General features: G+C 47.9%; 1 protein-coding gene across 3 annotated transcripts in view; it reads left to right on the top strand.

The window, feature by feature from the left end:
* LOC119163544 (Mon2 homolog, regulator of endosome-to-Golgi trafficking) overlaps positions 1–23853 on the top strand; it is a 295128-nt gene that overhangs the window by 252095 nt on the left and 19180 nt on the right. For all 3 annotated transcript variants that reach the window (XM_075885350.1, XM_075885348.1, XM_075885349.1), the window contains one exon: positions 23306–23366. In XM_075885350.1, coding sequence (XP_075741465.1) covers positions 23306–23366 — 61 coding nt within the window. The remainder of the gene's footprint in view (positions 1–23305; positions 23367–23853) is intronic.

Here is a 23853-nt window from a genome sequence, read left to right as displayed (position 1 = left end):
CAAGGGACAGTGAAAAGTGAGTAGTTAAAAATGTGTTGTACCCTTAAATATATGCGTGACTTTACCGCCTTAACCATTTGAAGGCCAAAGTACTGACAACGACACTATATGAAGGCCAACGTACAGCAGAGCTGAGGGGAAGCGTCAGCGATGAAAGGAAAGTGGTACTAAGCTGGGTGAAGATGGGCTTGGTTAAAAGTGGAAAAAAAATGTCGAAAGACGATAGTCTTCTGTCGGGCTTCTTTCAATCATAGCGGCGCATTTTCAGTGCAGCCCTCTTGGGTATTTACTAGAACATACGCAGATACGTAATTCTAAAAAAAAACACCACCTAATATTTACGTATTGACGTTGTGCCTCAGATATGCCCCATATTTGCTTTTTGATCGACAATGTTCACAAGTATGAACGCAGCCACCAGTTCAAGATTTCTGCGCGTGCAACAAGTGCCTAAACTTTGGCCGGGTGGTTGAATCGCGTCACGAACGGACAGAAAGACAGACCAAAGTTTATGCTTCAAGTATCTCAAGAAGGACTATCGTCTTTAAAAACGCGCTCTTCTTGAACGCATCCACTTCTCTTACCTCCAGCCTGCATTTCTCCCCTGAATTTCTCTATAAGGCGCCACAACGCCGTAGTAATTTAGGGGGGGGGGGGCTCAATGTTGTTCTTGGGTAAATATGTGTAGTGCTAAATCCAGCGCTCAATGCAGCTCCGCTTCTGTGAAAACTGAAAATGTGCGTATGACTGTGACGCAGGGATTCCCGTTCGTAGAGTTACCACTGCTCCTTTTACCGGCTATGACGTCAGTGTTCGAAGTGAGCATGTGGCGTTTCGTGGGCATGAATTGGATTTCGTTAAGGCCTGACCTTACGCACCCGTTGCAGCGCATCAGAGCGGGTCTTCCCAACACCGACTAAATTTCAAGGCCGCAGGGCTGCCGCAGTGACGTCAGAGGGTGGGGGCCCAGTCACGCCGCGAATGCGGCGAAAAACCAGTGTTTCGTTCACGTTTTGGGAGAACCAACGCTCCCGCTGTCGCAGCTGCTGCGGTTAGATTAGGCCGAATAAAAGATGTGGTAAAAAAAATCTTACTAAGCATCCAAGCATTGCTACACGGAGTAACCAAGTACTGCATCTGGCTTACGAAAGTTTTGATGTTCTAGCTCTACTGCCGCGGCGCACTAGAGAATTACACGAATGATTTCAACATCTTGATTTCAAGTACGATTTATTTTGGGGATAAAACCACATCTATTCTACTTGTTACTCAGTGTTTGAAGCTTCCTTTTTTTTATTTTTCACTGGCGTCACGAATGTCATCATTCAATCTGGAGCAGAAGTTTTTCAGCAAAATGTTTGAACTGCACCATAAAATGTACTTAAGAACAATCTCCTTCGTGTGTCCAGCATCACGGCCATCGAAATCAGATGACTCATCTTCAGTGAGCAGATCTACGGTGAGATCTACGGTGTTGGTCTTCCTGGTGTGGCGTCGCGCTCTCTTTCAATAGTGGGAGAGGGCACGTTGCTACGCGAAGCTAAGCAACGCCACCGAGACTGGAAAGAATTTCCTCTAGGTGGTGTTGAGCTAAGCGCACACACTCTCTCCTTGAAGAAAAGGCGCGCGGCGCCGCGTCAAAATTCCACGCGCTGAAGCGCTGCAACAGGGTGCTTGTGGTCAGGCCTTAAGGGAAGATTCGAAAACTCGGTGTGAGATATGCGCTCTTGTTTTCGCTCCGCTTCATCCGCTTGTTGCTTGTCGCTGCAGTTGATGTGCGTGTCGTTTGCAGTGAGTTACGTTAGGTTGTTGCCCCTGTAGGATGTGGCGATGGATGCGTCGAAAAACGCCGATGTGGTGACGCCATCTCTTGCGCGGCACGAGAGTCGGGCGTGTGTTTTTTAAGGCCTCCGAAATTGCTGGTGCGCAGCGTGGTTACGGACCCGCCGCGTGCCCGCAATCTCGGAGGCCATGGTGTTTTCGAAGCGGCTATCGAAATTTAAGTTTAACTTTTTTTACTACTTCTTCGTTGTTTCTGTTAAGTATGCTATTTTAGACAGCGTTCACGTTAACAAAGTTTCGAGAATTACTAGCCTTGTTTTAAGCCTACGTGACCACGCCACGAAAGATCTGTAGATGGCCCCGCCACGGTGGTCTAGTGGCTAAGGTACTCGGCTGCTGACCCCTAGGTCGCGGGATCGAATCCCGGCTGCGGCGGCTGCATTTCCGATGGAGGCGGAAATGTTGTAGGCCCGTGTACTCAGATTTGGGTGCACGTTAAAGAACCCCAGGTGGTCAAAATTTCCGGAGCCCTCCACTACGGCGTCTCTCATAATCATGTGATTGTTTTGGGACGTTAAACCCCACAAATCAATCATCATGAGATCTGTAGATGGAATAAAAGTTGATCCCCGTAAGTGCTATGGACTTTTTAAAAGTAAATTGCAGTATTGGCGTACTTTCAATGAATTATGAGCGGAAAAAGCACATCGTGAGACAAAAAAGAAGCAGCGGTATGGTATAATACCGTACCGCTGCTACGGCACGGTATTACCGTAACTTGCTCCAACGTTCTAGTGTCGCATCGCGTCACGTTTCTAGCGCGTTGCGCGCGTGTAGGTGGCGGTTGTGCGCTTACTTACCGCGTTTACTTTTTAATGGTCTCGTGTGCTCATTGCGTTTGCCTGTGATCACGGAGAGTGGGACCTGTGACCTGTGTATGTTTACTTGTGACAATTCCACGTCGGGGATTATGGCGGGAGAGAGAGATAAACGTCTTTATTCACAAAAGCATGGAGAAGGAGGGCGTGGGAGGAACACCTATAGTCCTGTGTCCCTAAAACGGCTCCAGCGACGAGTCGGGCCCGCTGTATCAGAGCTCGGAGGACCTGGGGAGGTCCATCGCGGAGAGAATCATCCCACAGCTCCTCGTTACGTAAAGGGTGAAGGAAAGCAGGTAAGGGAGGAAAGATGTTCGCAGTGCACTCGATCGAGACATGGAAGGTCGTGGGCGAGTTTCGACAGCCGGGGCAACGGTCTGCATAGCACTGCGGGTAGAATTTATGAAGTGATACTAGATTGGTATCTTAAGACTAGATTGGTACTAGATTGGTAAACTTAAGAGACAAGAAGAGAGCAGAGTGGACTGGGGAACAAACGGGGGTTAAGAATATCATAGCTGAAATCAAGAAGAAGAAATGGACATGGGCCGGGCATGTGGCGCGTAGACAGGATAACCGCTGGTCGTTAAGGGTAACTATCTGGATTCCCAGAGAAGGCAAGCGGGTTAGGGGGAGACAGAAGGTTAGGGGGACAGATGAGATTAAGAAGTTTGCGGGTATAAATTGGCAGCAGCAAGCACAGGACCGGGTTAACTGGCGGAACATGGGAGAGGCCTTTGTCCTGCAGTGGACGTAGTCAGGCTGATGATGGTGATGATGACTAGATTGGTAAATGTTTTAGTCTGTAGCTGGCGTAACGCTATACTGCCTCCTCTCGCGATAAAGATGGCGGTGGGGCGATTTACAGTCGTGATTATTGCAAGATCAACATTAATACGAACATAAACATCAATACGGAAGCTTGATACAATTGTAAGAATACAAGAATAAAACATAAAAAGAAGGCCGATGTACAATGTTGGCCAACGCGTGGTCAAGCGTGGACACAAAATACAATTAAGAAATGCAGGATAATAAATGTTACCACGAGCCAATTCAGCGGAGCGTTGGAAGCGCAGAAATAAATATAATTCGAAGGGCTCACTAACCTATTGAGGTTTTAGAGAACATCGGCGTCAACTCTGCGTATTTCAATGCTAAAAAACCTACGCAGTTAGAAACGAGGCAAACACCTGAAGCTGTAGAACGGCGTCATTGTAGTTAGGTTGTTCAATTCTCTTACTGTCATTAAAAAAAGACGAAAAAACAAATACATTAAACAATTACTTTGCGATGTAAAGGGTGGTATTGAGAGATTGATTTGATAGATATGTAGGTTTTAACGTCCCAAAACCACCATATGAGTATGAGAGACGCCGTAGTGGAGGACTCCGGAAATTTCGACCACCTGGGGTTCTTTCACCTGCACCCAAATCTGAGCACACGGGCCTACATTTCCGCCTCCATCGGAAATGTAGCCGCCGCAGCCGGGATTCGATCCCGCGACCTGTGGGTCAGCAGCCGAGTACCTTAGCCACTATAGACCACCGTGGCGGCGCTGGGATAGGGAGATTATCGCGCTGCCTTTCACCGCACCAAGGGGCCGAAGTCTATCTTAGTCTGCTAATGTCTTTCTTATAATACTCTTAAATAATATTAAACTTTCAGACGATACATTTGATTTAGTTCGCGCATTGATAGGAAGATTAGCTTCTGCCAGCAGTGCGCTCATAGATCTAGTACCGCAATTGTTATATAAAAAAACTCGTACTGTGTGTACTCGAATTGAACGATTTTCCCCAGATTTTTGTTACCTGAGTAAATAAAGGTTTTTCATTGCATTCCATTCGCTACCTGAGTCGACCCTCACGTAACGCTCGAATACCGAAATTCTATTTATTTCTTGCCGGACGCAGTCGAAAGTCGCCCATCGAATTACATTTGGGGTCGTGCTACAATCGAGTAAAAACACGGTATATAAAACATTCGAGTACTGCTTGTACTTGCCACCATTGAAAGTGCGACCATTGGTAAAATGCAACTATTATGCAGGGTGTCCCAGCTATCGAGCACCAGAGTTGTTTTTTTTTTTTAAGCGGAACTTTTTGTTAACAAAAAAAATTGGTCGTGGCTACTGCAGTTTACTGGTAACAATGTGTATGAGGTTTTCTTTGCCCAAGCCGTCCCTCACTATTATATATTTATTAGTAGTACTCGATTGTTTAGACACTCAGTAAATCTTTGCAGGCATGCAAGCATTTACTTTAGTCACGAAAAGTTTGACTATGTGCAATTGTGGCCATGGTGAGTGCAACCAACATTCATACAGCATGCGATGCCGTTGTCAAAAATATTAATCAGGTGTAGTTGAAGATTTCGTAGTAATATGTTTGCTGAAATGTACGTCGGTGCTGAACGAAGGATTACGTATAGCCTGTCGATGAACTTTGATGGAGCTTTTTTTTTCCTAATCGTAAAGCTAGCTTTCCTGCAATGTAGTTTGTCTAACTAATGGCGGCTAGCAACGTACTCTAGCGCGATTCGCTTGTGCTATGACGTGTAATATGTAGAGTTGGCTGACTTGACACAGGCACAGATAATAAACAAGCCCCAGCACGTGCAGGTTGGACCTCTTCTTCACTTGACGCACGACAGGTGCCGCCGTTAGCGGGGCAAACGTGCTTCGCGGAGAAGCGCACTTGCGGGCGAGGAAAATGGTCTTTTACATAACCATTTAGGTATGTTGCTTTAGGGTATGTAAGCGTATTTAGCCATGTAGGGCCGCAATCTCTACCTGAGCTTTTTCGTCGCGATCGAAATGCGACCCGCAATCGAACCTGCGACCTTCGATTTAGCGCCGCGAGCGTCGCAACCGCTGTATGCCAAGGTGCCGCCAGGAATCGACTCCCTGGCGTTCTTCAGTACCGCCATATATAACGCATGGACGACGTTTTTATTTTTTAGGGGCGAAGCTTCTTAGGGCGTGGGCTGTGCGTCCCCTGTAGCCTGTATGTAGCCACCTCTAGTTTAGTTCTTGCAGTGTTCACTAGATGGCGGTACCGTCCCCTGTATGTAACCACCTCTAGTTTAGTTCTTGCAGTGTTCACTAGATGGCGGTACCGTCCCCTGTATGTAGCCACCTCTCGTTTAATTCTTGTAGTGTTTACTAGATGGTGGTACTTGTAGCTGATGATGAAAAGATGCAAGATGTTATAAACTAGAAAGCGGTACTTGTAGTTGATGAAAGACGCGAGATCTTATAAAATAGGAATGATGTCACATATGGCGCGTGTCATTGGTTGAAGGCAATCGTTCGATTTAGTGCGGCGACGTACGCTAGGGGGGAGCGTTGTAATAAAATCGAGTGGGCAAAATGTACAGAGGATTCATGGTTTACCAGGTTTACCTCCGGAGCTTCGCCCACTCATCATCATTCACTTCGTGGATATGGCGGCACTATTTAAAGCAACGTTGTGTTGTCACTCCGGCACTCGCCACGTATTAAATCGGCGTCACTCGCGACAGATGCGAAATAAACAAAGTCGCTCTGTTGTTGCGATATCAACAGAGGTGTGCCACGCTGCGCATTTGGGACTTCGAATGTCGGAAAGGCATGAGCAATGTTAAAGGAGATTACAAACGTTTTACGCCGCGGTATGCGGTTGTGCAGCTATAGGCAGCTGCTGCGAGGCGATAAACACTAAAAAAAGAAAGAGGAAAAAGGAAACGAAAAAAATATAAACAAGAAGAATGCAACTTGCAAAAAATGAACAATACGACAAATACCGCAAGAAGTTCAGGCAACGAACGCAGCGTGTAAAATGTCGAAAGGTTGGCATTCAGCCGCGTTGCTTCGGCAGAAATGTAGATAAAAAGAAACGACATGCATGGCATGCATTTACGTTACGTTGTTGCGCCGCTTCTGCGCATTTGTTCATTTGTTAAGGCCTCATCAAAAGCGAAAATTGACCGTCGCAGCGTCCTCAACACGTACGAATGATGCGAGCATTCGTTGTGCGACGGCGCCACCATGCGGCGTTATCGTGGCGTCACGTGATCACATATTTCGCTTGGTCTAACGTGGGCCGATCCCGGAGGCACTGCAGAGCCACGTCGGGTGCAGAAAGCTTTTCATGTCTCCGATCACGGAGAATTTGCGAAATCACGTTGGCTGCGGAAAGCTTTCGGGGGGGCGGGAGATGAGGCGGATCAATGCAGTCAGCCGACAAGAGAAGAGGAAAAGCAAGATAGCTTTCGTTGACGAATAGTCTTACAGAAATGCATAAGAGACCGTGACTTCCTTTTCTCTTTCTCTCTCTCTCTCTCTCTCTCTCTGTGTGCGTGTGTGTGTGTGTTTGTGTTTGTGTGTGTGTGTGTGTGTGTGTGTGTGTGTGTGTGTGTGTGTTTCGGCTAAAGCCCCAACACATCCGTTAAAGGTAACAGAGGTTCATGGGGCAAGATGTAAACGCATATACGCGAGTTATATAATCTAAGTTTGGACAAGCCGCAACCATGTCGCTAGGAAAAACCCTATTTCACTTCCGAAGGAGCATGAGGCGTTGCCTTTCGGATAGCTGTCGGACTCTGGCAGTTTTGTTCTCGTTTGAATCCGTCCGTTACGGTTTATCGGTGACTACGGTAATCGCGGCTGCTGACATGAAGGTCGCAGGTTTGATCAGCCCGGCCGCGGCGATCGCATTTCGGCACATGCGAAATGATACAGGCCAGTGTATTCTAATGTTTTCTTGTGTTCTAATGTATTCTAATGTTTCGTTAATTCTTATGTTTTCTTCAATCTGTTGGCAATTAACTTTGTAAATAGCTTGTAAATAGCTTTGTAAATAGCAAGCTGATCGCCCTGTAATTCTTCAAGTCTTTGTCATCTCCTTTCTCGTGTATTATGTCGTTAATATTTAAACGTAACTATGAAGGTCGGGTGTAACCTTAAGAGACAAGAAGAGAGCATGCAGAGTGGATTAGGGAACAGACGGGGGTTAAGGATATCATAGCTGAAATCAAGAAGAAATGGACATGGGCAGGGCATGTAGCGCGTAGACAGGATAACCGCTGGTCGTTAAGGGTAACTAACTGGATTCCCAGAGGAGGTAAGCGGGTTAGGGGGAGACAGAAGGTTAGGTGGGCAGATGAGATTAAGAATTTTGCGGGTATAAATTGGCAGCAGCAAGCACAGGACCGGGTTAACTGGCGGAACATGGGAGAGGCCTTTGTCCTGCAGTGGACGTAGTCAGGCTGATGAGGATTATGATGATGATGATGAAGGTCGGGTGGAAATATTTAATTTCCCTTATTTTTGAGGACACGTATCTTGAAAAAAAAAAAACTGTATCCCAATGAGTGCCCTGCAGTGCTGTAACCATACTTCTGCGCGCGCGTCGCGTAACTTTTGTTTTTATATGTACCGTGTACTCACTTCGTGCGCGTTGCCGCGTCGTTACACGCGGTTGTGCAACTTCGAGCGCGGGCGGATGCGACAGCATTGTGGCTGCGCGCGACGAGCAGCGGGAGCTCGAAATAGAACAAAAACACTTCCTCCTATAATGCGCGTGTTGGCGTGATTCAAAAAAAAAAAAAACATCCTCCTCCGTAAAACTGTTATACGTGCAAACAAGCTTTGCTCCGGATGCCCGTATACCGATCTATATGGCGTGCGCATGCGCACCCAGAGATGTTTCTAGGAAGGGAGTGGGGGATGTGCTAGTTCAACCACGTTTAGTTATGTCTGCGCGCGCGTTTGTACGTGTGCGTCTGTATGTAACTTGTAAAATTGAAAGAAAGCATAGTTCGCGTCTCGCCGGCTCGGGAATAGGTGCAGAACTGTATATGCAGAACTATATTTGAATGTTCACTGACATGAAGAATCTTTCGGGGTGGCTATTGGCTTTCCACAGCTATCGCGCCGTTTAACGTGGATGCATCCACGCCGACGACGCTCGGTGGTACGCTTGCGCATCCCGACGACTAACGTCCATGATCAATGATCAAACAGACCCCTCGTGGTGCATCTATACAGGTGCTTTTGGTGGCTGTAGTAGTTAACGGTGAGAGCTAAATCGAGAGAACGTGGTGTGTGACAGTTGTTGCTTGGATATGGACTCGCGGCCTTCTTTGTTGCATGAAGCGTTGCGCCGTTGAGCGCATGCGTCGAGATCCGACTCCCGGCATTTACGGAGGAAACGTGCAGTATAGAAAGGCAGTATGCAGAGGATGCAGTAGAAAGGGACTAGTACGTACACATCACACGCAAATATCCGCTTGCCCCCTCCCCATTTTCCCCAATAGGTCGAATGCTCTTCAGTTCTAACGAGGAGCTGTTTAAGCTCTAGTTGCAGCCGTGCTCGGCGACCACTCAAAACTCGGCGCAGCTGTGCAAAGCCAAGTGGAAACATATACCAAAGCCATGTGTAGTATGGGTGGGAAACGAAAAAGCGAGGAGAAAGGGAGAGGGCGAATCTTAACATAGCAAAGGGTGGGAAACAAAATTGAGGGTGAGGAGTGGTGGAGAGGGTAAGGCATAACGTATCCTTGTATAGTATAGCAGTGGGGTGGGAAACGCAAGTGAGGGTGAGGAGGAGTGGAGGGTAAGGCATAGCATAGCCTTGTATAGTGTGACGTCCCCGCAAACACGGACTGAACCCCGCTCCTTTCGAGATGTGTGCGCTCGTTTCTGAAACCCACGCATAAAGGGCATTCCGGAGTTAAGTACCAGAAGGATTGTTTCTATTATCCTCACGGACTCCCCCGCGCAGACACGAGGACCGGGCGGCGCCTTGTCGTCTACAGACGATGTGACAGAGTACAATAATCGGCGCGCACCCTTCAGATCTGTGGCATGGGGGAGCAGCAGAACACCTTTTGTTGGTTCGGGGAAAGCGACCTTTGCGGCAAGTGCCTGTGGCGGGTCCATTATGCCTTTCTGTCAGTCTCCGCGGCGCCAGGGCTCTTACTGCGTTCTGCGCGGATGGCCGCCCGCGACGGTGAACGACGAGGAAGCGGCGGCTACGGAGAATTTCGTGGGAGACACCGAGCTGCATAGAAACGTTGAGACTCGGTCTCGACATCGGCTCACCAAGTAACGGAAGCATCGAGACCATTGTTCGCCCGTAATTAAAGTGTCTTCGGACGGCGCACCCATCACTCTCCCTGAAGCTTGAGTTTATACATTTTACTGGCTCGGCTTTGTTCGGGAGAGGGTTTTCTACTGGTGTAGGCCGCGGGGGCGGCCGCCGAAGATAATACACTCCGGACAGAGAAGAAAATATGCTGCGTGGATGGCGGCGATTGGTTTGGTGCCCCGGTAGGGCAGAGCGGGAACCCGAGAAAAGCGGCCACGTGTCAAGAAAGGGGAGAAGCGAGGAGGGTCTCTCCCAGGGGAGAAAAAGAGGTAGACGGCGACGGAAGGGGACAGATCAGACCGCGACGTGAGGAACCAACCATCGGCCCCGAGATACGATGTGAATAGTCGGAGAGAGACGGAGCGTTGAGATTGAGATGGTAGAAAGACGGAACGGAAAAGGAAGATAACAGAGTCGAAGAGATAGCGATGAGGAGCGATGGGATGATGACTAGGGCAAAGACGGTACGATGAGGAATGAAAGTTGGGGATAGGAGGCGAGTGAATGGAGCATTCTGAGAGGCACGACGAAGGCGACGATGACGAAGACGATGAAGGCGCCGACGAATCGGACAATGACTCCAGGAAGAAGCCCTGAGCCCCAACTCGAACAGCCAGCTCCGAGGCCCCCGTCAACATGGACAGTCTGTGAGACGAACTTCATCTCCCTTACTTAAATGAGCTTTGCGGGTAGGGATGCGGCAAATTGGGACATTGCGCGGTTTTGTTAATTAATGACTTTATCATCTGTGTCATCGCGTGTTTTTTTTATATATGCATAACCTTGTGTTGTTACAGTTACTTCCTTTATGTGCCTGCCCTGTGTCAAATGTCGCGAGTGTTTAATAATTTTGTGTAGTGGTTGATGTGCGCGGTTCTACGATGTTTGCAGTTAGTATTGAATTAAATGAACCAGTAAACAGAAACAGGTCGTAGCGTCTCTTACTTCCCGGCCCCAGCACGGATCCCTGTATGTGAAAAGTGATTGAAACACGTAGCCGAGAGGGAACCGGATAGAAAAAGGATTGAGTGTTCTTCCCTCTCTTTGGCGATCGGTGGCGTAGCGGGGGACGTCTCATAGCATAGCAGTGGGTTGGAAAACGGGATATAGGGCGTAGAAGAGCGCAGGGTAAGGCATAGCATAGCCTTGTATAGTATAGCAATGACGTAGGAAATTAAGGCGAGGAAAAGCGGAGGGTAAGAGATAGCATTGCCTTGTATAGTATAGCAATGACGTAGGAAATTAGGGCGAGGAAGAGCGGAGGGTAAGGGATAGCATAGCCTTGTATAGTATAGCAATGGCGTATGAAATTAGGGCGAGGAAGAGTGGAGGGTAAGGGATAGCATGGCCTTGTGTAGCATAGCAATGGGGTGGGAAACGGAAGTAAGGAAGAGCGGAGCGTATGGCATGGTCTATCCTTGTATTGTACAAGAATGGGGTGGAAAAATGAAGTAATGGCGGGGATGAGTGATGTGAGGGAAAGGAGGGGGGAATGTTACAACAGCTCCGCTGTTTCCTCAGTCTTCGCACTACTTTTCTGTGGTGCGAAGCTGCCTGTATCTGCGTGCGCGTTGGTTATGCCAGTGCTTCGCGGTATAGAGCATGGGTCAAAGAGCGATGTCTGCCTGGGACGACGCAACAAAAACAAAATATCCTTTGATCTTCACACACTCTGTGTACGCGAACTGTACGACGAGCGGCGTGAAGCGCTCCTGTTGTGCGAGTTGAGGCCTTGCCTGAGGCACGCGAGAGCGTCTTAGGCGGTAGGAGCTTAGAACCTCAGACAACGACCGCTGTGGTTCCTTTGTTCTATCCTTTGGTCTGTCCTTGTATAGTACAAGAATGGGGTGGGAAAATGAAGTAATGGTGAGGAGCAGTGATGCGAGGGCAAGGAGGAGGGAAGGTTACAACAGCTCCGCTGTTTCCTCAGTCTTCGCACTACTTTTCTGTGGTGCGAAGCTGCCTGTATCTGCGTGCGCGTTGGTTATGCCAGTGCTTCGCGGTATAGAGCATGGGTCAAAGAGCGATGTCTGCCTGGGACGACGCAACAAAAACAAAATATCCTTTGATCTTCACACACTCTGTGTACGCGAACTGTACGACGAGCGGCGTGAAGCGCTCCTGTTGTGCGAGTTGAGGCCTTGCCTGAGGCACGCGAGAGCGTCTTAGGCGGTAGGAGCTTAGAACCTCAGACAACGACCGCTGTGGTTCCTTTGTTCTATCCTTTGGTCTGTCCTTGTATAGTACAAGAATGGGGTGGGAAAATGAAGTAATGGTGAGGAGCAGTGATGCGAGGGCAAGGAGGAGGGAAGGTTACAACAGCTCCGCTGTTTCCTCAGTCTTCGCACTACTTTTCTGTGGTGCGAAGCTGCCTGTATCTGCGTGCGCGTTGGTTATGCCAGTGCTTCGCGGTATAGAGCATGGGTCAAAGAGCGATGTCTGCCTGGGACGACGCAACAAAAACAAAATATCCTTTGATCTTCACACACTCTGTGTACGCGAACTGTACGACGAGCGGCGTGAAGCGCTCCTGTTGTGCGAGTTGAGGCCTTGCCTGAGGCACGCGAGAGCGTCTTAGGCGGTAGGAGCTTAGAACCTCAGACAACGACCGCTGTGGTTCCTTTGTTCTATCCTTTGGTCTGTCCTTGTATAGTACAAGAATGGGGTGGGAAAATGAAGTAATGGTGAGGAGCAGTGATGCGAGGGCAAGGAGGAGGGAAGGTTACAACAGCTCCGCTGTTTCCTCAGTCTTCGCACTACTTTTCTGTGGTGCGAAGCTGCCTGTATCTGCGTGCGCGTTGGTTATGCCAGTGCTTCGCGGTATAGAGCATGGGTCAAAGAGCGATGTCTGCCTGGGACGACGCAACAAAAACAAAATATCCTTTGATCTTCACACACTCTGTGTACGCGAACTGTACGACGAGCGGCGTGAAGCGCTCCTGTTGTGCGAGTTGAGGCCTTGCCTGAGGCACGCGAGAGCGTCTTAGGCGGTAGGAGCTTAGAACCTCAGACAACGACCGCTGTGGTTCCTTTGTTCTATCCTTTGGTCTGTCCTTGTATAGTACAAGAATGGGGTGGGAAAATGAAGTAATGGTGAGGAGCAGTGATGCGAGGGCAAGGAGGAGGGAAGGTTACAACAGCTCCGCTGTTTCCTCAGTCTTCGCACTACTTTTCTGTGGTGCGAAGCTGCCTGTATCTGCGTGCGCGTTGGTTATGCCAGTACTTCGCGGTAGAGCATGGGTCAAAGAGCGATGTCTGCCTGGGACGACGCAACAAAAACAAAATATCCTTTGATCTTCACACACTCTGTGTACGCGAACTGTACGACGAGCGGCGTGAAGCGCTCCTGTTGTGCGAGTTGAGGCCTTGCCTGAGGCACGCGAGAGCGTCTTAGGCGGTAGGAGATTAGAACCTCAGGCAACGACCGCTGTGGTTCCTTTGTTCTATCCTTTGGTCTGTCCTTGTATAGTACAAGAATGGGGTGGGAAAATGAAGTAATGGTGAGGAGCAGTGATGCGAGGGCAAGGAGGAGGGAAGGTTACAACAGCTCCGCTGTTTCCTCAGTCTTCGCACTACTTTTCTGTGGTGCGAAGCTGCCTGTATCTGCGTGCGCGTTGGTTATGCCAGTGCTTCGCGGTAGAGCATGGGTCAAAGAGCGATGTCTGCCTGGGACGACGCAACAAAAACAAAATATCCTTTGATCTTCACACACTCTGTGTACGCGAACTGTACGACGAGCGGCGTGAAGCGCTCCTGTTGTGCGAGTTGAGGCCTTGCCTGAGGCACGCGAGAGCGTCTTAGGCGGTAGGAGATTAGAACCTCAGGCAACGACCGCTGTGGTTCCTTTGTTCTATCCTTTGGTCTGTCCTTGTATAGTACAAGAATGGGGTGGGAAAATGAAGTAATGGTGAGGAGCAGTGATGCGAGGGCAAGGAGGAGGGAAGGTTACAACAGCTCCGCTGTTTCCTCAGTCTTCGCACTACTTTTCTGTGGTGCGAAGCTGCCTGTATCTGCGTGCGCGTTGGTTATGCCAGTGCTTCGCGGTAGAGCATGGGTCAAAGAGCGATGGCTGCCTGGGACGACGCAACAAAAACAAAATATCCTTTGATCTTCACACACTCTGTGTACGCGAACTGTACGACGAGCGGCGTGAAGCGCTCCTGTTGTGCGAGTTGAGGCCTTGCCTGAGGCACGCGAGAGCGTCTTATGAGCGATAGGAGATTAGAACCTCAGACAACGACCGCTGTGGTTCCTTTGTTCTATCCTTTGGTCTGTCCTTGTATAGTACAAGAATGGGGTGGGAAAATGAAGTAATGGTGAGGAGGAGTGATGTGAGGGCAAGGAGGAGGGCCGAGGTCGAAATGAGCGGCGTTCTCCAATGCATGTCGACAATGTTGTCGTATACGTTTGGATGCTTAGCGAGAAGGTCGGAGCAGGGCATACGTACAAGCATTGGCGTGCTCAAGGGGGGTGGCAATTGTGCCTCACACATTTACTCATTTTCATTTTTTCATACATTGCGCAGTTTTTTTTTTCAGACACGACCAACGAATGGGGAGGGAGGGGGTGAAGCCTGCCCTCCCCCTATGGAGAATTATGCGCTCACTTGTGCATACAAACTGCATATAACTCTTCTAATGTATATAATTATGTCACATTCCACCGCCTTGATTTGTGGCGCTGAATAATGTTCTCGGGGTTAGACTTGTACAACATAAGGGCACTGCGCACCTCCGGGTAGGAGCATAGGCAGGCAGGAATTTTTCGGGGAAGAGAGGGGGAGAGGGGGCTATTTTTCGTTATGTATGCCATGGCGAAAAAAAAAACATTCAAGAAGGGAGGGGGGGGGGAGGTGGCACGGACTCGGTACGGCACCCTCTGGCTACGCCACTGCCTCCGGAATCTTTGTATACCTCATCTGCGCAATTATTGAGCTTCCAGGTGTCGACAATAATGACGTGTTTTTGTATGTATGTATCTGCCCCACTGGACAGAACCTCTCGTATCCGCACAATTTTCATCCCATATACACGCACGCACGATGTAATTGTATTGTATCGTGTTTTTTTTTGCAAGATTCGCAACGTGATCTAGTACTGCTGGAAAAAGCACACGATTTCTGTACTTTGGAAATGTTGTAAATGTTGAGGAATCGGTTTGCAACAAGCGCCGGGGTGAGCTTATTGGGTCATTGATCTGGACTTGTCGACAGGGACGTCCCGTGGTTTCACGGCCCTCTGTACTATTGAAACAAATTAGTTATTATCATCATCATCAGCCTGACTACGGCCACTGCAGAACAAAGGCCTCTCGAATGTTCCGCCAGTTAACTCGGTCCTGCTCTTGCTGCTGCCAATTTATATCCGCAAACTTCTTAATCTAATCTGCCCACCCAACCTTCTGTCTCCCCCTAACCCGCTTGCCTTCTCTGGGAATCCAGTTAGTTACCCTCAATGATCAGCGGTTATACTGTCTACGCGCTACATGCCCGGCCCATGTCCATTTCCTCTTCTTGATTTCAACTATGATATTCTTAACCACGGTTTGTTCCCTAATCCACTCCGTTCTCTTCTTGTCTCTTAAGGTTACGCCAACCATTTTCCTTTCCATTACTCGCTGCGTCGTCCTCAATTTAAGCTGAACCCTCTTTGCAAGTCTCCAGGTTTCCGCTCCGTAGCTTAGTACCGTAGCTAAGAAACAAATCAGTAGTTGCGCGCAAAAACACGCGAGTCACTATCTGACGGCCTCCGCGCGGTCAGTCGACCGCGATGAACTGCGCTGGCACGTCGCCGCCGCAATTCTTGCGCGGACAGAACAATCGCCGGAGGGTGACTAAATCTCGCCGAACTAGAAAACAACCAGTGACTCCATTGTCTGCGCATCTGGTCGCTGACCTTCGTGGCGTTGTTTTTCGTCGTTTGGGTGCGCTCGTTTAAACGAGGGAACTGGAACGTTTCCCTTTTTTGCTAGTATGGTTGTCTCTTCTGGCCACCAAGTTGCGATGTTTCTCTCTCTCTCTTTATCACCCGCCACGGTGGTTATGGTGATCAACTGCTGACCCGAAGGTCGTGGGATCGAATCCCGGTCACGGCGCGGCCGCATTTCGGGGGAGGCGAATTAAATGCTTGGGGCCCTTGTTCTTTGGTTTAGGTGCGCGTTAAGGTACTCCAGGTGGAAGCTGTAGTCCACCTTGGCGTCCAGTTTTGAGGTGCGAAATCCCAGCAATTGTGGTAATATTGCCGAGTCGGGAGGAACGACGCGTACGTGGTTGAGCGCGCGCGTGGGTCACGTGACTTGATATGCGTCACCGAGGGCCGTGGCGTAAGATGGCGCCTCCACTGATGGCGTATTTATAGTACAGCTTACTGAGACGTTGCAATTATCACTGGTGTGATCTGTGGTAACCATTGCAAAGTGTTAAACTGAGAGGTAATTCTAGACGCCTAAAGCACCACAGGAAGAAATAATCGCAGAGAAAGAGCGTCAACTCGCAACTGATTTATTTGCAGGAGAAACGCAGGAAATATATAGCCGCACACGCATGTGCAGAGCACACTACTTCACCTAGTCACACGACCACAGACATAAACTGAGGACGTTCAATCGGCATATCTAATCAAGCAACGAAGCGCAAAAATCAAACTCAGAATTGCGCAAGACGACTGACGTGTCACTTATACACCTTTTTCACCTCTTTTCTTTATCCAGAACGCTTCCATTATTGCACGGGCCAGAGCATCCGGGCTTTTGGCGAGGACAGAAACGCTTGAAAACCTCGCCTCGCAAGAACAGGAACGGCAATGCGCAGGCAAATGTGCTCCGGAATTATTTCGAATTGAAAGCTCATGTTCCCTAATTCTCACGTTCAAACACCGTCCAGTTTGGCCGATGCAAACCCGGCCACAACTAAGTGGGATTAAGTACACCACACCCACTACGCAAACCACGTACGTCGAAGAGTGTATTTTTCCACTGGTGGAGGCGCTCGGTGTTTCAGAAATACGTGGGCATAGGCCAGCCAGCTTTCGTGGCGCAGAAAAAACAACAGACACATTGTACCTGCTCGCGTTAAGATTAAGGCAGTGTTAAGATTGCGGTGATGAGGCCACAGGACGGAGCGCACGGATCGGGCGCGTAGCCAGGAATATTGTTCGGGGTGGGGGACATGCTTGCTGAAGACCTTGACTATTAAAAAAAAAGACGCCTATTTTCGATTTCTTTTTTTCGGCGCCCCCTCCCCGGCTACGGGCCTTGCAGGTTTATGTGTCGTTCGCCATTGTTCGGCGTATCACCGTTGACGTGCTGACGGGCACACTCCCCGTGTCACGGCTGTGCAACGCCGAGTGCGGCGACATTCAGAGCAAGTGCTTCGTCGTTGTCTCGCTTTCCTGCCCTTCGCGTCGCGCGCTAGCGCAATTCGAAAGCGTTCTCGCTCGTATATTGCAATGACCGGCAGTTGACCTTTGCGCCGCCGACGCAAATGTTCGCGTTTGCGACAATGTCACGGCGCCGGCGGAACGTGCGTAAGGCCGTGTCTTGTCACGTACACGTCAACGCCCGAGTTCGTGTGCGCTTTAGTTGCACAGTTCGTGAAATCCAGCCGACGCTTGTTCATATAAGTATAGGTGACTCGCGTGAGACGTTGTCGCTGACGCCATGCTTCTTAATAAATAACACGCCTAGAATATAACGGCAGTCATCCGCCCTACTCTGTTTATTAAAGTGAAAGTCTTAAGCACTAACCGTATGTAAGAGTTAAAGCGCGCCAGCGCTGGCGTGCCCTCCCTCTATGCGCGCCCTATCCCTCCATAAGGAGAGGGTACGCCGCGCGCTGACGCGTACTGACGCGTACGTGGGGCTACGGCTTTTAAGGACGGACCACACGTACCCGTTGCAGCGCGCCGGCGCGTGGCTTTATGACGCGGCGACACATCCTCTCCCTATGGAGAGGGGGCCTGCACGTAGCCGCGCGCCCTCTCTCTCCACTAGGAGAGGGCGCGGCGCCGCGTGCGTCAGAAAGGCACCCGCTGGCTTATGGGTGCGTGTACTCAGGCGCCCCATTAAACGCAAAAAGGGACCGTTGGTGTCAGCATGAGTGATGGAAATAATAGGAATAATAATAGTCATGCGATGGCGCCATCATGGCGTCACGATGTCACTATGACATCACACAAATGCATAATCACATGACATCGTTGCTTGGTCAACGATAAGCCGATATCCCGGAGGCAGTGCTAAACCAGGCCACGTGCAGAAAGCTTCCAATGCCTACGATCCTGGAGGCAGTGCAAAGCCGCATAAGTGCACAATGTTTCCAGAAGGGACAAGGCAGGATTACTACATCAGATGAGAGGAAAAAGAAGTTGGCTGTTGCCTTCTAGTCGTCTTAGTCAAATGCATACGGAACCCTGTGAGTCTATCTCTCTGTAGTTTTTTTTTACTGAAATACATGAAGCTTTTTTCCCAATTAAGGGCCTATGTAGGTCCTATTCGCACAACCACATCTCACCTGGCTGGACACCTGCCACACAGTAGCTGAAAGCCGAAGCATCGCCGATACGCTCTGGTTCGCCTTCGCTTGCATGCGGCAGGTGTCCCGGCACATGCTGTGCGGCTGTGATAGCGCTTGGTGGATAGGCCCTACGAGCTCCACACACGAATAGCTTTTACATGAGAAGCACCTAATGGTCGAGCTATATCCAGAGTGTGGTGTGACCACCTTTACTGCGCATGCGCTTCCCCTGTCCCTCTCTAGCCTCGTGATGTAGGCGAAAGCAGCGTCTTCTAGCAACTTTCATGATAGAAAAAACCGCCTGTTCGCTCCGCACAACCGCTCATTCGCCACCCCGTAATGGATCTTGGCCTCCGAGGTCAAGGTGGGAGAGTTCCCGTGTGCGTTGTTGTGTGCACGTTAACTAAAAGAAAACTGCGGGTCTCCGCATTCAATCAGTCTTCTGTCTCTCATTGCCCAGTAGCAGCGATTGGCGTGTTCCAGTAGGAAACACCGGTCTATCATTGCTTACTTTATGCCTTTCCAGGTTTCTTTCCTGTGCAACACCACGATGAGTGCGAGCATGAACGCCACCGCCAGTGTAAGCGTTAGCGCCCTCTGCTTCGCACACATGGTTTTCTTTAGCAGTAGATGGTGTAGTTGTTTTCAGCCAAACACCACTTTTCAGCCACACACCACTCCAGACAGCTCCACTAGGAGTGCACCTTGAAGTGTGTAATAGGAGAGAGAGAACAAATCAGTCCACATAGACACAGCTTTGGGTCAAACTTTGACTTATGCATATCAACAGAATAACAGAAAGGCAAGAGCACATCATTCTACAGGTTCACAATCGTTTTATGCTACTACTTCACGTTTGCTGTGTACCTTCTGACACACGACATATCAAAACAAATCATGTGTCATTGTTCTGTTCTCTCTCTCTCTCGATTTCTTTACTGTTTTAAACTATTTTCGCTGTTCTCATTCAGCAAAATTTACACTGAGCGTTCAATAAAATTTTCACTGAGAAGTAACAAAACATGGTCCAACTAAATTTGATACTAAATGAGTTTATCTGGGCATAAATTTTAAATCAGTCTATCAATGAATGATACTAGTGGAAAATATAGTGCTAGCACTTGAACTGTACATACTGTTGGAAGTCTCTATAGCAAAGGACATTTAAAGACTGACAAGTGGAAGAGTTGGTGAGTGTTCCTTTTAGTATATGAACAGCACGGGGGAAAAAAAATCTCTAACATTGAGGACATTGACAGTTTCTTTAATCAGTTTTCATGAAGCCTAGAGAGTGATCATCTCAGTGAAAATAATCATCTTTTCATTTTATTTAAGCACTGCTTCAGCATACGTTTCATTTCTTGTTCCTTTATTGTTTTTATTTTGTTAGCATTACCATTAAGTTGTCACTAGAATTTTCATTTGCTATTTCGGGCAGCTGTAGTCGTTCATGCAGGCTTCTCTTTTGTCATTCTAGTGAATTAATACTAATGGTGGGCTGTGCACAGCATTCACGTTAAACATTTATTTTTTTGCGCCGTCATGAATGAAAGGACATTTTGGTATGCTTCATTGAAACCAAGAGGGACCTGTGTTCTTGCTGTTTTGTGTGTTTTTTGTTTCTCTATTGGCATTTCTGGCTCAATGGCTTGAATCAGAAGTACAAGGCTGCTATGTTGTAAAAAAATACAAAAATAAAGTATGTGTGCCTTTTCGTATTCCTTGCTGTGTGCCACTGAGGAATTCAGTCGTAAAATTGTTTAGCAAATAACATGCGTTCTGACAGCTCCTAATCGCATTTTAGATGACTGTGTGCTACGTTTTACGATGTTTGTAATGTAGTTAAAAAGCTCTGTTAAAGGATTCACCATTTTCTCATAATTTATCAGAAATCACAACGGAAACAAAATCAACGGATCACCTTCCGCACTTCCTCTTGCAGCAAGAACTTTCCCGCGGCACTGTGCTTCGCGCTTTCAACAGCCGTGCCGTTGCTTTGTGTTCAAGTGTTACCATGGGTATTGAGTTGACGGTTAATTTCTCTCGCGACTGACGCCATTTGCTATCCATCAACGCAAGTGCTGTCATTTAGTTTCGAAAAGATTTTTAAGCTCGAACGTACTTGGATGATCTCGCACCAAGGTTGCAGAGCGCGCACGGAATTGTCTCGCAAATGTCAAAGTCTGCCCTCATCTTGAACTGTTGCCGCTGCCGTCATTTCGCGACCATCGATATGCCTGACAAAACAACATAACTCACTTTTGTGTTTTATATGTTTTTTTGCTCATTTCATGTTCTGTTTTTTTTAACTGTCTCGCAATGACGTCGCGTTAGTGCGCAGCGGTTAGAATGTGCCGCGTTGTCGTTCGGCAACACGTAGGGAGAGGCATTTGGGCAAATATTTAAGGAGTTGGAGCCCTTTCGCGTGTACTGTATGTGATTGCCAACCGGTTGTCACTTATGAGGGGTGACTCATGAAGGTCTGAAATTATAATGGGGAGAGGGGGCATGAAAGAACTGTAACTCGGTTGAAATATCATCTTCTATGCGTTTGACGTCGGTTGCACGGTCTTGTGAGACCTTCAGATGAAGCTGTCAAATGCAAGGACAGTGTAATGACTCTGGGTGTCATGATCCTCATGGTTAACAGCCAGGCGACGAAAACAAGTGTCAATAGAAAAGGTTGTGCCGCAATGGGCAGAAGATTCATGTGACAATCGACACGTTGTGACACCTGGTGGTTAGGTTTGAAATTCACAGAGCATTGGGAGGTCGATAGCTTCTTAAAAATCTCGGACGGGTTCAACGCTTGTTTGTTCAACATGTGCAGTGCGTTGCTTTGGTGTGATTGGAAATTGCAGACGTGCTGCCTTTGTTTGGAGTGATTGATAGCCAATACCTTGCCCGAGAGCATCTGTGCAACTATTGTAGTTAATATCATGAGCAATGGCGTGTAGGCCTGAAATGTCATGCTCAGAGGTTTCATGCACGTTTTAATATTGTGTTCGTACAAAGCTGCATTTTAATTCTTGTTATTGTTGTTTTTGCAACATGCTATCGGTCAATGTCTTGAAATTTTTTCTATCCTAGTCATGCCTGGAGGAACTACTGAAGAACATCATTTTTATTGTGTATGCAAAGTGTACATTTACTTTTTTTTAACCATCGAACTGATTACATTTAAATATTTTGCCCTTGCAAAAAGCTGGTTGGTATTAACTAGTAAGCTATAATTGATTTAACCTCTAAGCAAGTTTGATGACCACTGTTTCCTCAGTAATACGATATATAGTAATTAAAGAAGGAGCTCTAAATAATTGGAGTAATATTTCTGTTGAACTAGCCTTGTTAACTTGATTTACGCACAAAAATGAGTTTGTTCATTATTTTCGTCCTCAATAAATTATTTGTATATTAGTAACTTTTCAACTGGGTCAGTGTGGCCATTTTAGTGGTTTTGTTGCTATAGACTTCGCTGCTTCTGGCCTAAATTTGGTGTCGGGTCTTTGGTAGCCATCTTCAAGAGGGGATTCAAGCCCCACTGACTGTCCATTATTGTGAGTGAACCACACAAAATAAACCTGTTGTGATCAAAGTTTGGAAGTTTGTGCAAGGTGCCTATATTCTGTTTCACCACTTTGGTTCAGCACTACCAAAGCTACGGGGTGTAAGAAAGCCTTACGCTTGCGCAGTGAAGCATAGTTCCAGATATAAGTGCCTTGAAAATGGCAGGGTTGTCTAAAATTGGCGTTTGTTTGGTTTGTGTTGCACCACAACAATACACGATATTTGCTACGCATTTAACTATTAAATTGTGTCGGTTACCGCAAGGAACTGTGGTTACATATCGACATGGCAGCCCCCATGCAGAAGCGACTGCCCGCTTCGATCCGAACTTGCTCCTGCTAAATGTCCACTGCGCTGACAACAACAAATAAATGGTAAAATCGGCCATCGATTTGTTCCATCTTGCTCTGAGGATGAAGCATCAGGTACGTTTGGTCGTTATTAGCAAAATATGCTGCTTGCGTAGCCACATCTGATAAGCCTAACGCGCCTAGGCCAGGAATTGGGCTGTGTGGCCAGACCAAGAACGTTGCGCATCTCAAGATATCGGACATGCAACCTCGCACAGTGACCCGCACGCGTCAGATGCAGCCTCAGTGAAACAAAAAAAAAGATAGAAGAGAAGCATTGCAGCGAGAGATGGTAGGAAATGCTTCAACAGAGAAGCAGTTGTGCCAGAGCCACGAACAGCGTCTTAGAGCCACAAAGTGAAGTTATCCGCCGGCATGAGCATCTACCGATCTTCAGTAGAGCCACAAATTATATTGTTAAGACGACAAACTTCCTGAAGTTGAAGCGTAATGGTTTGTCTGACAGTTTTACTTATTTCTTAAAGTTAATAAAGCACCCATGTTACATACAATGATCGTGAAAGGACAATTAGGCGAGAAGACGCCGTGAAGATGGTAAGCAGAGGACACGGCGTAGGTTATTACATGTGGAGGGACTAATCGCCTTTCCTATTGGCTGGAGGCCCTGTAGCCTCCAGAGTGCTGAAGGGAACTTCTGAAACAGAGTATAGTAGCATTATAATGCTTACCCCTCCTCCCCCCACCCTCCCTTGCTATTGACGACTCAGCTGCTTATCTTCACGATGAAGAGGAGGTTGTGTCACATGAATTGGTTCTCGTTTCATAAGTGATAGAAGCTAGAAAACCAAGCTTAATGTACAACAGGTGCACCTTGGTGCTATGAAAATCAGGCGACCTGTGTTCAGTTCAACTTTTTCATACTTGTTTTGATTTCTCATGTGATAAAAACCCTATAGTTGCAAAACTAATGAGAGCAGAGTTCACGGATAACAATTTGTTGGTCAAGACTGGTTTGTTGCAGCACTTCAGTGTCTCATTAAAATAAGTGAGAGACTGTTTATGTTTAATGCGACGGAAAGTGACAATCGTTAAAAGACCTCTGATTTTTTTCAAATAATGCAGCAATCCACCACCAACCCAGAGTCTGGAGGATCAGCAGTGCGATGAAATGTTGGACTGCAAGGTTCGTATTTTGATTGCTGCGTCCATTCTAAAAACGTGCATGCCCACTATCTACAGGCCTGGCATTATAATGAACATGTTCCGTAATGCACGAAAGCCTTTTGTCAACCCGTTATGTTTACCATGTTGTCTCTCTTCGAATGGCGGTGGTGTCACAGCCACTGACACTGCTTATCACGGCTACCTACGTCAATGGTGGATCGGTACTCACGACACTGTGGCATTTTCTGGAACTGTGAATGACCGACATTCATCGCTGAACTACTACTGCTTTTCGTACGCTTCTGCAGCTGCTCTTGCACATTAGCTGGAAAACATTCTCCGTGTCATCGGACAGCATGAGTCGCCTTAACAGATAAATGAAATGGTGCACTTCTTCTGAGACTGTAAGCCCGGGACTGGACAACAATTAATGCTCTTTGAAAAAAAAGTGGGGACACTATGTATCGATTATTACATAGCCATTTCATTGTGGAAGCTCTTTATTG

Source organism: Rhipicephalus microplus, unplaced genomic scaffold, assembly GCF_043290135.1.
Source record: "Rhipicephalus microplus isolate Deutch F79 unplaced genomic scaffold, USDA_Rmic scaffold_123, whole genome shotgun sequence".
NCBI lineage: Eukaryota > Metazoa > Arthropoda > Arachnida > Ixodida > Ixodidae > Rhipicephalus > Rhipicephalus microplus.
Note: the sequence above shows the minus strand (reverse complement) of the source record. Positions and strands in the feature narration are given on the sequence as shown.